This window comes from Mus caroli, chromosome 5 (genome assembly GCF_900094665.2).
Source record: "Mus caroli chromosome 5, CAROLI_EIJ_v1.1, whole genome shotgun sequence".
Classification (NCBI taxonomy): domain Eukaryota; kingdom Metazoa; phylum Chordata; class Mammalia; order Rodentia; family Muridae; genus Mus; species Mus caroli.
Genome location: NC_034574.1, coordinates 80,789,757 through 80,805,520, shown reverse-complemented (window position 1 = coordinate 80,805,520; position 15,764 = coordinate 80,789,757). Strand labels below are relative to the sequence as shown.

Below are 15,764 nucleotides of genomic sequence, written 5' to 3'. Positions count from 1 at the left end.
TTACTCTATGTAGCTGTTTGAGTACTCATTTAAACCCTCAGGGCTCTAAACTTTAGATTTTTCCAAAATATTCCTTACATTCTTGCAATTAGATTTTCTCAACATTCGGCCATACATAGATCATTCTTTAATGTTCAAAAAATTACAGATTTAGGGCTGGAGAGAGCTCAGTATGTTCAGCTCAGAGGCCTGGGGATGGGTTCTGGTGTAGTGACTTGCAGTTGTCTAACTGTCCCAGGGGTTTTGTCGTCCTCTGCTGGCCTTCGAAGGTACTGTATGCAGATGGAGCACAGAGTTGCACAGGCAAACACCAGTATCCCAAAGTTAAGGTTTATTTATGAGTAAAATATCCTAAAGAATTTTCACTGTTTTACTTCAAATTCAAGAAAGGATTTTTCTAGAAATTTATAATTTTCGTAGTTTTTGTTGTCTCCTCTGTCTGTGCCTACCCTACCCCAACTCTTGATCGTCTTGGTAGTCACAAGTTCCTTTGCTACCCAGGCTGGCTTCAAACTCTTGCTCTTCTTACATCTGTCTTCTCTTACATCTTACATCATCTTCTGCTGGGAAGACAGTCTGTGTCATCAGGATGATGTGTACCTCTAAGTCACATTCACTATTTCCACCCTAAAAAGTCTGTCTTAGCCGTGAGTGACCTTTAAATTTTATGAGTTATAACAAGCTGCCTGTGAAGATTTGGGACAGGAAGCTGCCTCAGGAAATGCTTCCTTTAGACATGGATGTGAGAAGAATGGTTGCCAGAGGTTTGGGCCTCAACACAACTGGGAAGCTGACTTCGTGTTCATCTTGAACAATAAGTAAAATGCTGTTTAACATATTACATGCTGAAGGGAAGAAAACAAATTTAGTTTAACAAAGTAACTTGGGGAAAAGATAGAGTTAGATTCTGTCTTAGGTAGGGTTTTACTGCTGTAAACAGAGACTATGACCAAGTCTTATAAATGACATTTAGTTGGGACTGGCTTACAGGTTCAGGGTTTCAGTCCATTATCATCAAGGCAGAAACTTGGCAACATCCAGGCAGACATGGTGCAGGAGGAGCTGAGAGTTTTACATCTTTATCTGAAGGCTGTTAGTAGAATACTGACTTCCAGCCAGCTAGGGTGAGAGTCTTAAAGTCCATACCCACAGTACCATGCGTATGTCAAAGGGCACACCTTCTAATAGTTGCTACTCCCTAGGCCAAGCATATACAAACCATCACAGCCTCCCAGTGATTTCCCCTTCCTCCCCATGAAGACTGCATTAGAGTAGCCAGTGAAGTAAGGGAACAATATGGAGTAATAGAAACTTGTAGAAAAGGAACATACATTGTATTTATTGACACAAGAGCCTTAACTGAAAGCAAGTTGATCAACATCCTGAAGACTTTTGTTACTAGATTATCAAATAAATCCTGAGAGTAAAATGCTCCAGAGTGTTTCTGTCCTCATGTAATTAATTCCTTTATTATATTAATTATACTCTAAAATACCAATTGCTTAACTGAGATAGTCTTTCTTTTATTTTCTTTTCCCTTTGAGAATTTTTGGGATCTGACTGAAAAATCTATTTTCAAAGTTTATAATGATGCTTGATGTATATACTTACATATTTTAAATGTATGTATACATATGTATATAAATACATAATAATATATACATGGATACACATAGTGTAAAAATATTACCATTATTAAATGAACTGACATATTCATTTTACAGTAAATGAGTTTTAGGGAGTGACTATCCTTAAAGTATACACTCACCTTAAATTTCTAGTAGATAAAACATCAATATCTGGTCATCTAGTTGCAGTTTTTGTCTCCAGAACTTTTTATCTTCTAACTGCATATTTATACACTCTTAACTCTATGCCAGCCCCAATCCTGTGGTAACTGTCATTCTATTCTCTACAAAATAACTAAGTCCAAAATAACAGGGCTTTAGCCTTCCAAGCAGGAAATGGACTTTGATAGTCCAAGGATATAAAGCCCACTTTTCATATTATTGGAAGAAATCATGACTATAACACTTATTTCCAGAGAGGAAAATCGTGCACATGTCTCGGCCTTGGCTTTTTTATTTCTGCTTGGAATGGTGCAGCAGTGGTAATCTTCTAAATGGGAATATTTTAGTTTTCCTGTCTCAGGTTCATCATGGGACCACCATTTGGGCAACTGGTCACTTGTTTTGTTCAATGTTCAGGAGTAGGGAAAGTCTCACTCCGATGCAGGGAAGGTTAAGGGACTTGAGATTTTTCTGACCTGAGAAGAAAGTGACTGCTGTATTTGTGGGAAGAAACTAAGAGGCTGCTGGGTTTTAAGGTAAGATGTGCTGAGGCTTGCTGTGTATCCATCAATCTCGGATTTATTAGTTTCCCTTCTAGTCCACTGGGCACATGAGACTGCATATCAAAGGACTGAAGGTGGGTAGAAGCCAAAAAGAGACAGCCGGAGGCAGAGACAGGAAGAAATTTCCCCACGGCCATCTGCGGCACATATTGCCAACATACTGATTTTAACTTGGTAAAATTAGTTTTGAGCTTTTGATCTTCATACCATGAAAAAAATAGATTTTTTTTAAATAAACTGTGTATTTTGTGGTAATTTGTCACAAGAGTACTAAAATCACTGTTCAACCTCACACTAGTTTAGTTTACCTTTCCTTCTCAGCAATAATCAAAGTCCATAATTTCTCGGTATATTCTTTCATCTTTCTGCAAATACTTTATAACTATTTAATAATTGCCAAGCCTTGTCTTTAAAGTGAGAACACTATTTGTATGATTACTGTCAGGGCTTACCCTTTGTGAGGAGCACGGAATGGCTCCTGACACAAGCCCAATGAAAAATTGTTTAGAAAAGTTGATGACATTTTGAAGCCAAGAAAATGATGGTAGGCAGGGAGTAAGTGGTCACATAGTCTTTAGGAGAAAGAATTTAAGAACAAAAGACTTTTGGGATAGCATTTGAAATGTAAATGAAGAAAACATCTAATAAAAAATGTTTAAAAAAGAACAAAAGACAACAATGTATTTGTATTGTATCCTAGAGCTAGTTTGAAGAAAGGTGCTATTGCATACTTAAATTTGTTTAAATTTCTATAGCTATACCTATAAGGTATATATTTTATCATTTGAACTGAAAATAAAGCATTCATCATTATTGTTTTGTGAAATGTCTACAGAAATCTAGCACAAACCAACAAATATGGAGAGACTAATAGTTTTAATAAAACATAGTAAACTATTTGTTGAGAAAAGAGATAACATTTAGATTTCTTTTGGTTTGTTCATTGGCACCTGTGAAACAATAAAAAAACATGTCAGCTTTGTATAATAAACTGTCAAATTTCTTACATATAAAGCAAAGTTGTTTTTCTTTACTCATGAGTTCATTATAAAGGACTATATAGAATAGTCATCTAAAAGTACTCATCACGATAATGTTTTCTCCTCTGTCTGCATACAGATGCAGCATTCCTACAGTTATATATTCTTACAGGAATTAATAAGCATCCATGTAACAGTTTAATTCAAATGCAACATTTCAGTCTATTTGAATGCATATGTAGATACCATGAAACCTGGGTTGGAATAGCTATTGATTTAGCTACTCTTGATATTGAAACATAGGAGTGAAGGAGAATTCTTTTTCCATCTTTATAGACTGTCTAGGAAGATAGGATTTTCCCCTTTACCTATTTCACATTGAGTAACTCCTTCCATGTAAGGAATTTGATAAGTATGCCTGTGAGCATGTGAAATTGTTAAATGATTTTAAATGAATCTAATATCTTGATATTATTCGCCTATAGGCCTCTCATCTTAAATACCAGTAAAATAAAATGTCACATAATTTAGCTGGGGTTAAGGGTTTAAGAAAAAAACAGAAAATGGCTAATGTCATTAAGGATGACTATAGTTAAAGTGACCACTGATAGCGCAGACTGATGTCACATTTATTCTCAATATAACTTTAGGCATGGGTGGCACCTCAGGAATAGAATTTCATCTGACTGAAAGTTAAAATAATATCTCCCTATTTCCTTGTCCAGTGAACATTTATGATCATAACCTGATAATAATCTGGGCATAGGGCAGAGGTATAAGGACTTGAAAATAGTTATTTGTTTTCTTTATTTTACTTATTTTTGGTTAGATAGGAAGTGAGGAGATCAACTGAGCATTCTGTCCAGGGCCTTTCTTGTTAGGACAGTGTGTGAGGTGAGATGGAGGAACAGGGAGTGGGTAAGGATGGCAAATGGCCCGCAGGCCTTAATGGACAGAACTCCTCATTTCAGTCTCCTTCCCCTTCAGAGGAGCTTCTTTCTAAAGGGATGAGTATCATTGCGGTGTAGTCAGGTCATATTCAATTTGAATCACTTTTTAAAAAAGATTTATTTCCTTATTTTATGTATGTGAGTACACTGTAGGTGTTTTAGACACATCAGAAAAGGGCATCAGATTCCCTTACTGATGGTTGTGAGCCACCATATGATTGCTGAGAATTGAACTCAGGACCTCTGGAAGAGCAGTCATTGGTGCTCTTAACATCTGAGCCATCTATCCAGTCCCTTGCTGGTTCCTAATTTTGATCAGTTTAAGGAAGAATTTTCTATTCTAATAACAGTCTGGAAATTGTATACAGGAAATAAATTCATCATGTCTTAATTTCTAAGGAACTGATAACTAGCAACCACATCCCATTTTCTCATTTCACACATGTATGCATGACTAAAAGACTATATATATATATATATATATATATATATATATATATATATATGCAAAGGTAGTTTCAGCTGAGGAGCTGTAGTGTAATTAATCCACAATTTCCACATCTCATTATTATGCATGACTTATAGAAACAAATGCATATCACTCTCTTCTCCAGAAAATCTCACTTCTCTACCTAAAAAGAACAAGGGTATTTTCACTTATGATTAAATATATTTCATTTGGTAGCACAGGGGCTTTCTTTTCTAAATAATCTAGTTATTCTGAGGTGCTTTATAAAAGTTCCAGAGAAATCTGCTTGCAGACAAGATGGCTAACATAAAGAGGGTTGCGTCTGTTGTCTGAAATAAAGTATATGTTTAAAATTATAAGGAGAGGCCGGGTGTGGTGCATTCCTTTAGTCCCAGCATCCAGGAGGCAAAGGCAGGTGGATCTCTGTGAGTTCCAGGCTAGCCCTGGTTACATAATGAAATCTTTTCTGAAAAGAAAAATAATTATGAAGATGAAAAGGTTTTTTTTCCCCATGATTTTAACTTCTTGTTGTGAAGAATAGTTGTTATTAAGATACAGGACACAGAAAAAAAAATGGAGAAGTAAGTGTTTTAGCGTGTTGCCCCCACAGAGTTCTAGGGATTACACATAGATTAAATGCTGTGTGTTTTGCAAGTATATATCTGTGTGTGTATGCATATGTGCGTATTATATGTGCATACTATATGGGGGGGAACCTTAAATTCTTCCTCTCATATGATGAATAAATTAAATTTATCTAGCTAATCACTTTTAAACTGTTTTTATATGTATCAGAATGTTTTTCTGCATTATATATGCACATATATGTAACACACAACACACACACAAACACCCCCTATGCATGCCTGGGGCATGTGAAGAGGGTACTGGATCCCTTGGAATCAAAGTTACGAATGGATGTGAGCTTCTATGTGGGTGCTGGGAATTGAACCCTGGTCCTCTGTGAGAATAAATGCTCTTAACCACTGAGCCATCTGTGTAGCGCCACTTATCATTTCTACCTGACAGGAAGTTTTACAAAGATGTGAGATATGAGAAGATGGGAGAAGAAACAAGAAGAATCAAGACTCTAATGTATATATTCAAATATTCAAATCCTGAAAGTTCTTTTACTGTGTACATGGTAATAATGCCCTATACACTTTTAATATCCGCAGTTTATCTGTTGACTAACTGTCCACTAAAAGACTAGATTGTAATCCTGAAGTGGGTGTGTTCCTTGTACAGAAGTTGTGTGCCTCCCCGTCTATAAACCCCACACATAGCAGTGGTTACAGTAGGTAACTTACCTGGTAAAAAAAAAGCCTGTGCTTCTTGGCTGGCAGATTTGGCCTCAACAGGCTCAAGTTCCTGCGGTTTTGCTTCAGTAGGCTCAGCTGTAATAAGTTTTCCCACAACAGCCTGGCTCGCCATAAGTTCAGCTGGAGGAGGTCGGCCTGCAGCAGATTCTGCTGCAGGAAGCTTGGCTTCAACAGCCAGGCCTGCAGCAGGCATGGCTGGCAGAGACTGTGCTACAGCAGGCTCACCTGAAGTAGGTTTGTTTTCAGAAGACAGGCCTGCAGGGGATTCAGCTAGTGGGGACTGTGCTCCCACAGACAAGGGTAGAGCGGGTTCAGGTGCCATGAGGCGGGATGCATCAGGGACAGCTGCCTCTAACTGGTGGGGGGCAGGCTCAGGTGCACCAAACTGGACTGGGGCAGGCTCAGGTGCACCAAACTGGGATGGAGCAGGTTCGGGTGCAAGAGGTTTGGGTCCAGAGGGTGGCACGGGTGTTCCAAGTTTGACTGCCTGAGGCAGACCTAAAATAGGTTTGTCTACAGGGAACTCAGGTACCAGACCCTCACCTTCAGCAGGCACAGCAGAAACTGCTACGGGCTCAGGTCTAACAGGTGAGATGACAGAAATCTTTGGAGGTATGACAAAGGGATATGGCCTGGGAGGAAAGGGTCTGGGAGGAGGAAGAGGAACGACTGGGGGACCATTCAATGGAGCATCAGCTGGGTAGTTAAGACTTTGGTATACATAGCGAAGTTTAGAAGGAGTGGCAATCCAAGGATATAGAGATAACCCCTTTTCAAGTTCAGAACTTCCAGGGAATTTGGTGATGGTGCTTCCTTGTTGAGTGTTAAAAGGAGGCAAAAGAAAAGGTGGCAAATTGTCATTCCATAGGCCAAACGGGATATTCAGAGATGGATTAAGTGGGTAGCGATTTCCAAAGTAATCCTAAATAGAAGGAAAGGAATTCATTGTAGTTGACCATTTATACATGTAGCTATATTAATTTCTGCTATGACTGTAGTCATATATGAATAATGTTTTTAAAGGAATACTTGTTTAGTCTTTTTAATAACCAATATGCATCCATATTTATCGAAATGAAAATATTTTGAGAAGATAACAAACCTAAACTGAAGGAGAAGCACTTTGAGAAGCACTTTGTAGAGAAGAGAAGTGTTACATATTGCAGAATACACTGCCTGGGTTAGGATGGGGGTGTCTTAGATAAACATTGAATGCAGTTTAGAAGATTAACATAGGATGCAGGACAGGTTCTTCCAGGATAGTCTCCACCATGTTCTTAATCTGTGCCTATTGCACCTGAAAACCCCCTTCTCTGCAAATTAATTGTCCTACATGAAGCCTTCAGTTCCATACTCTTCTTTCAGTTGTAGTACTATTTGTGACCTCTGTCCCAGATTTGTCCTGTTTCCTCAAACTTTCATCCCACCCCCCAGGTATTGTTATCAGAAGGGCAGGTGGAAAATATGAAAAATGGACTTGGCTTTTCATATATAAATTTCCCAGTGATGTTTCTGTTTTAAATGGGTATTTTAATAACATTGGTCATGAATTTAACCATCAAATTTCAAATTCTTTCTTATGGTAGGACCTCTACCAATTCCTCTGGTGGTTCTACCAGATTTCTCTACCTCATTCTGGAAGACTGCCAGGGACCTCAGGTCACATAGTTATGCAAGAATTCACAGAAAACAGGAACACTTCTTACTCATGTGCATATGATATTTTTTATCTTATTTTAAATGCCCCCCACCCCATTTTACAAATCAGGATCTTAGAATTTGGTCATTTATATAGCTACAGTTTGACTGTCATTCAAAGACTTATGTTCAGTGTTTCTCATGCCCAGAGTTGTTTTATTTAGATGCATGCCAAGTTGTACTCCTAATAATATACTTCCTATGGATACAGATTCAGTTTTCACAATTTTTTTGTAAAGTGCTGCCTTCCTTGTTAATTATACTTTTTACAATGTCAAACTTTATAAGATTATGTTTCATTTTAACCCACTCAACCTACTAAGCATGAACAATGATGGCAGGTTAACAGTGTGGATAAAATATTCTGTGATGACCAAGATATGCATAGACAAGTGGACCCATGAATGAAGAGAAGTGAACAAGTCTTTAAATGAACCAACTAGTTCTTCAAAAAAAAACAATCACCATAAAACTGAACTATCTAACATTATTTGGTGGGAAATGATATCTTAAAAAATAGTACCCCAGAGCTCTTGACTCTAGCTGCATATGTATCAAAAGATGGCCTAGTCGGCCATCACTGGAAAGAGAGGCCCATTGGACATGCAAACTTTATATGCCCCAGTACAGGGGAACACCAGGGCCAAAAAAATGGGAAAGGGTGGGGAGGGAAGTAGGGGGGAGGGTATGGGGGACTTTTGGGATAAAATTGGAAATGTAATTGAGGAAAAGATGTAATAAAAAATAGTTTTATATGTAAAAAAAACCACTTCCATTAAAGAATAACAAGGCAAAAAAAAAAATAGTACACACTACGTATTAACATATTTAATTACCAAAAAAAGTAAATAAATAAAAATAAAACCCAAAAGATTTGAGTTCACTTTACCTCTTCAGTGGACGAGGGTGATTTCTGAAAAAAAAAAATTGTTGTAAAGTTGATACTATGGAAAGCATAACATTTCAAATCTCTGATTACAATTGGAGGAGCATTGTACCAGTTTTGGAATTTTCTCTTTTAAGAGCCATCAACAGTTAGTTGCCGTGTCTTCAGTTTTCCTATAACTATCTATCGTCTTACTATTGTCATTTTTCTTCTGAGAGAGCCTCCTCATGCAGCCCTGGGCCAGGTCCGTTATATATAGACCATACCATGACCTAATCATGCAACCAGTATGCTGATCTCAAAAATATGATCCTCTGAGCTTGGCTTTAGATTCTAGTAACATAGGCATGTGCTATAATGCCTGACTTCTAGTAAGCATCCTTTCTATGTGATGTGATGCCTCAGTGTCACTGAGGAGAAGAACCCAAGGCTCAGTGAGACAATGGCTCTAGGCAGAAATCACTACTTAGCTCAGCCATGCCCAGAGAAGCTTTTTGCAGTAAATGGTAGTTAACACAGAGACCTGAACTGGTTAATGTGCAGACAGTGAAAGACCTTGGTACACTTAGCCTTTAATGAGATGTCTTTATCAACCCCCTAGACTCAAGGATCACGGATATATTGAGAAGAGGAGACAGAAAGAACGTAAGAGCCAGAAGTGATGGAGGACTCCAAGGAAACAGCATCTTCCAGACACAAGCCTGATTCATATATTGACTCACAGAAACTGTGGCAGCATGCATGAGACCTGCAAAGAAGAGGAAGTGGACACCAAGTCCCACCCCTAGCCAAGAGGTTATCTGCAGTTGATACTTGCTGGGAGAGGGAATGATTGATTTTCTCCAATGGAGTGACACTCACTAAGGCCAGGCCTCATGCCCAGGAGGGCTTTATCAACCCAAAACAGACTCTCTGTTTTTCTCTGTGTGCTTTTATTTTGTTATTGTTTAGTATTTTTTGTCTTCCTGATTTTGTCTTGCTTTGTTTTTCTGGTGTTTTGGTTTTTTGAGTTTTTTGAGAGAGAAAGAATATGAAGTTGGGTGGGTATGGAGGTGGGGAGAATCTCAGAATACTTAGGGTGGGGAGGGAGAAGGTGCATGATCAAAATTCATTGTATGGAAAAATTTTTAAAAAGGAACATTATATAAACAAAAAAAATGTAAAGACCAACATGATATACAGGGCTGAGGAGATGGCTCAGTCAGCAAAGTTTCTGCTGTGCAAGCCTGTTGACCTACATTTTATCCCCAGCACCCATATAAAAGCCAGAGATAATTAGGGAAGAATGGCAAATATGATTAAAATCATTGTACAAAACTCATATAACTAATACAAAATAAAGGATACAATGTATGTACAATTATCTGAAAGAAAAATCCAGACACAGAGGCATGTACCTATAATCCCAGTGCAAGGTGCAGGGAAGGGCAGGACATAGGACATGCAAAGAGGAGGATAGCTACAGTTCGTTGACTAACCAGCCTGGCCTAATCATGGAGTGAACAAGAGAAGAGATAGTGACTTGAAATATAAGGTAGAGAGCAACTGAGTAAGATGCCAACTGAAACCTCTGTCCTCCACAGCAATTTGCACACACACTACCATACACATGCACAGACCCTGTGAATCCTGTATACACAGAATACCATGAACATTCAAGGATTACTGTCTACTCAGTCCAGTGTTTTTATACTACCACTTAAATTTTTTTTGTTCACAATCTATTTAGAAACTCTCAAGTACCAAAGCCAAAACTTTTGATTCATTTTTTTATATCTACCTTCTTATTTATAACAGATGCACATTATATCACCCTCTGTGCTTCCTATAAAATCTTAGCTATGAAATGAGGCCTTCAGCATAGCTTCTCAGTAAATTTACATTTTTCCACGGACTTTGAAGTATTTTAAGCTTTTTCTTGAATAGTATTATATGACACACACACACATACACCCAGACCACAGAGGCACAGACACACAGACACAGACACACACAGACACACACAGACACACACACACAGTGCTTGCTTTCTGGTATGCTGGCTGTAGACATTAGGATGCTAGCTATTAAAAAGTGCAACCAGACCAGATTTCTTTTTCAAATGCCAGAAATACTATACCTGAAGCCAGCCAAACTTTCCATGTAAAATTTAATATTACTTTCCTATTTTAGATTGATCTTATAGAATTAAATAATCTTAAAGTTTTCCAATAGATTTTTCCATATTCCCTAAGGTATGAGAAATGTAAAATAAATAACATTCCAGGGCAGGCCTGGGACACAAGTGTGGGACACAAGTGTGGGACATAAGTGTCAGTTACTTTTATTATTGAAAGAGACCCAGAATCTGATGACTGTTAATGTGAACTTCAAATATATTAATATTGTTTTAATTTTTGAAAAGTTTCAAAGGTTTTTAGCTGCTTTGCCAGTTTTGCTGTTTTTATTCAAAAGCATTTACATCTCAGACCCTTTTTAAAAAGGTATATATATATATATATATAAAACTATGCTTTCCTATCAACCCATAACACACTTGTGGCTATGGATACTTGTAACTTTCTTAGCACACATTTGTCATTAGAATATGAGATAATGATTACAAAGTACTAAAGAAAATCAAGTATTGGTAAGTCCGTTTGTCTGCTACATGAAATAATTCATGATTATTTCCTGCACAGAAATCACCTAGTTCCTTGGAATATGTACTCATAGCATTTGTAGTTTCTAGTATCTAGATGAAATTCAGTCCAGCATGATGGTAGATGCTTATAATCCTAACTCACGGGAGGTGGAGGCAGGAGGAAGAAAAGTTAAGATCATGCTTAGAAACACAGAGCATTGAAGGTCACCCTGGGCTACATGAGACCCTTTCTCTACCTCCTTAAAAGAAAACAAACAACCCATATGCAAATAAAATAATTGAATATATAGCTGCTCAGTATCTTGCTTTCTTCTGTTCTAATCTCTCATGCCATCATTTTCTCATTGGTTATATTGCTTAAGTACAAATTCAGAAATATCATAGAGGCATAAAGGTAAATTAAGACACACAGACTTTTATTCCACCATAAAAGGAGTTCATCCTATGCTTCTGGTTATCAGAAATGAAGGCTTGCTGGCAAATATGTTTGGCATAAGTGTATATTCTATGCCTTTTTCACCTTATCTGAAGAAATTAATAAAACAATATTTAAGAGCAATTAAAGTCAATTGCATTGCCCAGAAAATAGAGAACCTATAAGTGAAAATATACTTTAATGATAAAATGATAATTGTTTTACCTTATGAATGAAAGGATAACGTCTCTAAAAAAAAGAAAAATATTTTAATGTGGTTATTTGAGAACAACTGCATTCAGACTTTCCTTTTACTGAAGAATTTGCATCGTCTTATCATCATTGTTTTCTTGACTATGAGTCCCGGTCTGAAGAATTGACATCATAATCATTATGATGTTTTCAACAGGGGCTTTTATTTTGACTGAAAAGTGTTTAGTTTGCATCATTGTGTATGCAGGTAAATCTTTGCCATGTGAGACGCCATTTGGCTCTCATTCATACATGTTGTTTTACCACTCTAATTCGTGTGTGTGTGTGTGTGTGTGTGTGTTTGTGTTTGTGTGTATGTATATGTATGTGTGTGTATATGTGTGTATGTGTGTGCATGTCCGTGTGCATGTGTGTGTGTGGTCTAGTGCCATTTTGTAGATCTATGCATTATTTTCTAATAAAACTTTGTTATGTCTTCTGAATTCACCATAGAAGCTTTATTGTGACTTTTGAATTCACCATAGATCAGGTACCATACAGGATAAAAGCTAGTGTAGGAAACTCAGCATATTTATTTTAAGAATTACAAATTAATTTAGGTACATTTAAGGGACATAATAATATTTTGAAATTTAGCCAAGAAGCTAATAATAATTAGAAGTGTTGAGTAGTCTGAATTTCTACTCAATCTTAGATATTTTTGTTAAGTAATTATCTTATTTAGTATTAAAGCAATTACTCAGAGTGGATATTCCTCCTTTTTCAAAGAGAGAGTTTAACACACTCATTTGCTAGAATTAAAACTGTTTTCAACCCCATACTTTTATTCCCAGCATCTAGGAGGCAAAGGCAGACAAATCCATGAGTCTGGGGCCAGCTTGGTCTCTGTAAGGAGTGCCAGGCAATCCAGGACTCCATAGTGGAATTCTGAATAAAAAGAAATGATCTCAAGCCTCATCAGTTCACCTAACACTGAATGTCATCATGCTCATTCCTTGGCCCCTTTGAGCATCCTTTGGTTCTCTACACATCTCAGCAAATAGGATTTCACTGTCAGAGAAACCCTGCTAAAACTGTCTGCACAGGATTGTAGTGCCCTATAATGCTTTCTCCTTCCAGTTTCCTGAGTCTGAATTCACATCCTTTCCATGCTGTTGATCTGCTCCAGGTTTGTTTGTTTGTTTGTTTGTTTGTTTAAATTCCTTTTTTAAAAAATTAGATATTTTCTTTATTTAAATTTCAAATGTTATATCCTTAACTGGGCCCCCTCCCCCTCTCCCTGCTTCAATGACAGTGCTCCCCCACCCACCCACCCACTCCCACCTCCCTGCCCTGGCATTCCCCTACACTGGGGCATCAAGCCTTCACAGGATCAAGGGCCTCTTTCCTCCCGTTGATGCCCAACAAGGCCATCCTCTGCTACATGTGCAGCTGGAGCCATGGGTCCCTCCATATGTACTTTTTGGTTGCTGGTTTAGTGCCTCACAGATCTGCAGGATCTGGTTGGTTGATATTGTTCTACCTATGTCGTTGCAAACCCCTTCAGCTCCTTCTCTAACTCCTCCAATGGGGACCCTGTGCTCAGTCCAATGGTTGTCTGTAAGGATCTGCCTCTGTATTTGTCAGGCTCTGGAAGAGCCGCTTAGGAGACAGCCAGGTTTTAGATCTTTATTATCTGGCTTTTGAAAATTTCTTTCAAGATTTAGACACTGTCACATTTATGCCCATAACCTGATGACTTGTATAAGCACTATACTCACTTCCTCTTCAGTATGACTCCTAACCACACTTACTTGATATTATACCCATTGCTCCAGGTCTTGAGAGCTCAGTTACTTACCCTCTTTGCAAAAGCGACACACATGATGCAGGCCCAAAGAAGTAACCTCATTTTGATGAAGCCTATGAACATGAAGAGTAGAATTTATTTTTCAGAACATATACAGAATGTTTTAAGTTACTTCTGTCTGGGAGAGGAGAAAAGGTGTGCTGCTATTTAACTGCTGTCAGCCTGGCTCAGCAGGGAAGACGCTAAAGTCCATTCTCTTTGTTTTCTCTTTTCACTAATTAACATGAAATTCAACTCACTTTTTACTCAAGGGCATCTTTTGCAATTTGCCTTGGAGGATATACACGGAAATGCAATTGTCTTAAGTAATCACATGTGGCATACATTGTAGAGAATCTATGGATTCAATGGGAGACTGATACCATCTAACTGGAAAAATTTATCACTTTCAATTTTCTTTTTTTCTCTTTTCTTTTCTTTTCTTTTTTCTTTTTCTTTTTCTCTTTCTTTCTTTTTTTTTTTTTTTTTTTTTTTTTTTTTTTTTTTTTTTTTTTTTTTTTTTTTTTTGCTAACACATCCTTTAGCACATTAGACATTTTATTGGCTCAAATTTTCTGTCACCTAAGAATAAAGGAGTGCTCGATTTAAGTGTATGTCTTGGTTAGGATTTTTTGTGAAACAACAACACATCTCTAATTGCTTTACTGTTGATGTTTATAGATTTTTCTTTTTTCAAAAATATAAACATTTCCACTTTTTATAAGACGATGTCTATACAAAGGCAATATTGTAGCATACTTCTGAGTTTCCAAATGTGAATGAGAGATATATTCAACCTGATGTGCATTACCAAGAGTAATAATATTAATTCCTTGATTCATTTCAAATGAATGTTTAAATAAGCAATATATCTAAGGTATATTACTGTTTTTAGTTATACATTAACTGTTTTTATAGTTGTTTCCATATGTTATCATTATTTGCTATTACCTATGTTTTTTTGCTCTACGTACAGATTTTAGGTTATGTATATTCTAATAATATGAGAAAAGATTCAAATTTGTTGGATGGAGTAGACCATGGATGGTTGCTGCCAAAAGTAAAGGTTGTAAAACTATGTTTTCAGAAAAAGGCCTGGGGGAAGTACACAATGTCCCCATCTTACTCTTTCCAGACTTTGCTCAACTGCTTAAATGTTTGAGTCACATGGTGCTTGGTCTCTGCTGTGATCCCTGGGTGGTACAGTACTGAGACATTAAAAAATAACAATAGACACTGTCTAAACATTATAATATATGTTAGACATCTCTACCTTATTCTGTTTACACATGAGGAGCATTAGAGAATTCTGGGGAAAATCCTCAGGGGTACTTCTTGAGTTATTGGTTTAACTATTTTAGTATTTTAGAAGCTCTATATTTTTTTGTTTTGCATTGTCTTAGTTCTTCGCTGGAAATTTTGGAATCCACTATTCCCATGTTTGGGAACAATTCTGAATTTATCTTCTTTTCTCCCACTCTAGTTTCACCCCTTCCCAGAATAATCATGTCTTCTTTTATTAGTCACTAAAATCCTTTTAGAAGTGATCATATTGTAAGCAAACAGAAAAAGAGATGTTAGGCAGTTAAGTGATCTTCCTAAAATTATAAAATTATGTCAAAATTTCCTTGAGTATACCTTAACACATTTATATTTCATCTTGTAATGAAATATAATTAGTCTGTCATTAGTACAGCTTAATGGTTGGCTATATAAATTTAGCTTACATTGTGATCATTTTACATCTAATTGACGTTCTGAAATAAGATTTATTGGCAGTTACCAGATTTCACAAGCTTATCTTACTGCTACTGCTTGTTTTGTATCTATTAGTCTGATTCTATACAATGGCCCTAAGCTAGAAGTATAGCTAACACATTGTCTCTATAAGAGAAAATTTAATGACAGTCAGATGAATTAACAGTTCTAGTAAAGACCTAGTCATCATGCATTTTCTTTTTTTTTTTTTTTTTTTTTTTTTTTTGGTTTTTCGAGACAGGGTTTCT

The 15,764-nt window shown here is 36.9% G+C and overlaps 1 protein-coding gene across 1 annotated transcript in view; it reads right to left on the bottom strand.

Annotated features, from left to right (window-relative positions):
* Nucleotides 1–714: 714 nt before the first annotated feature.
* The window catches only part of Prr27 (proline rich 27), a 20,456-nt gene continuing 5,406 nt past the window's right edge, over nucleotides 715–15,764 (bottom strand). Inside the window, exons 2-6 of the mRNA XM_021163357.1 lie at nucleotides 13,771–13,832; nucleotides 11,943–11,966; nucleotides 8,662–8,685; nucleotides 6,063–6,996; nucleotides 715–845 (exon numbers count right to left, since the gene is read on the bottom strand). Of these exons, the coding sequence (XP_021019016.1) occupies nucleotides 715–845; nucleotides 6,063–6,996; nucleotides 8,662–8,685; nucleotides 11,943–11,966; nucleotides 13,771–13,821 (1,164 nt within the window). The 5' untranslated portion in view covers nucleotides 13,822–13,832. The remainder of the gene's footprint in view (nucleotides 846–6,062; nucleotides 6,997–8,661; nucleotides 8,686–11,942; nucleotides 11,967–13,770; nucleotides 13,833–15,764) is intronic.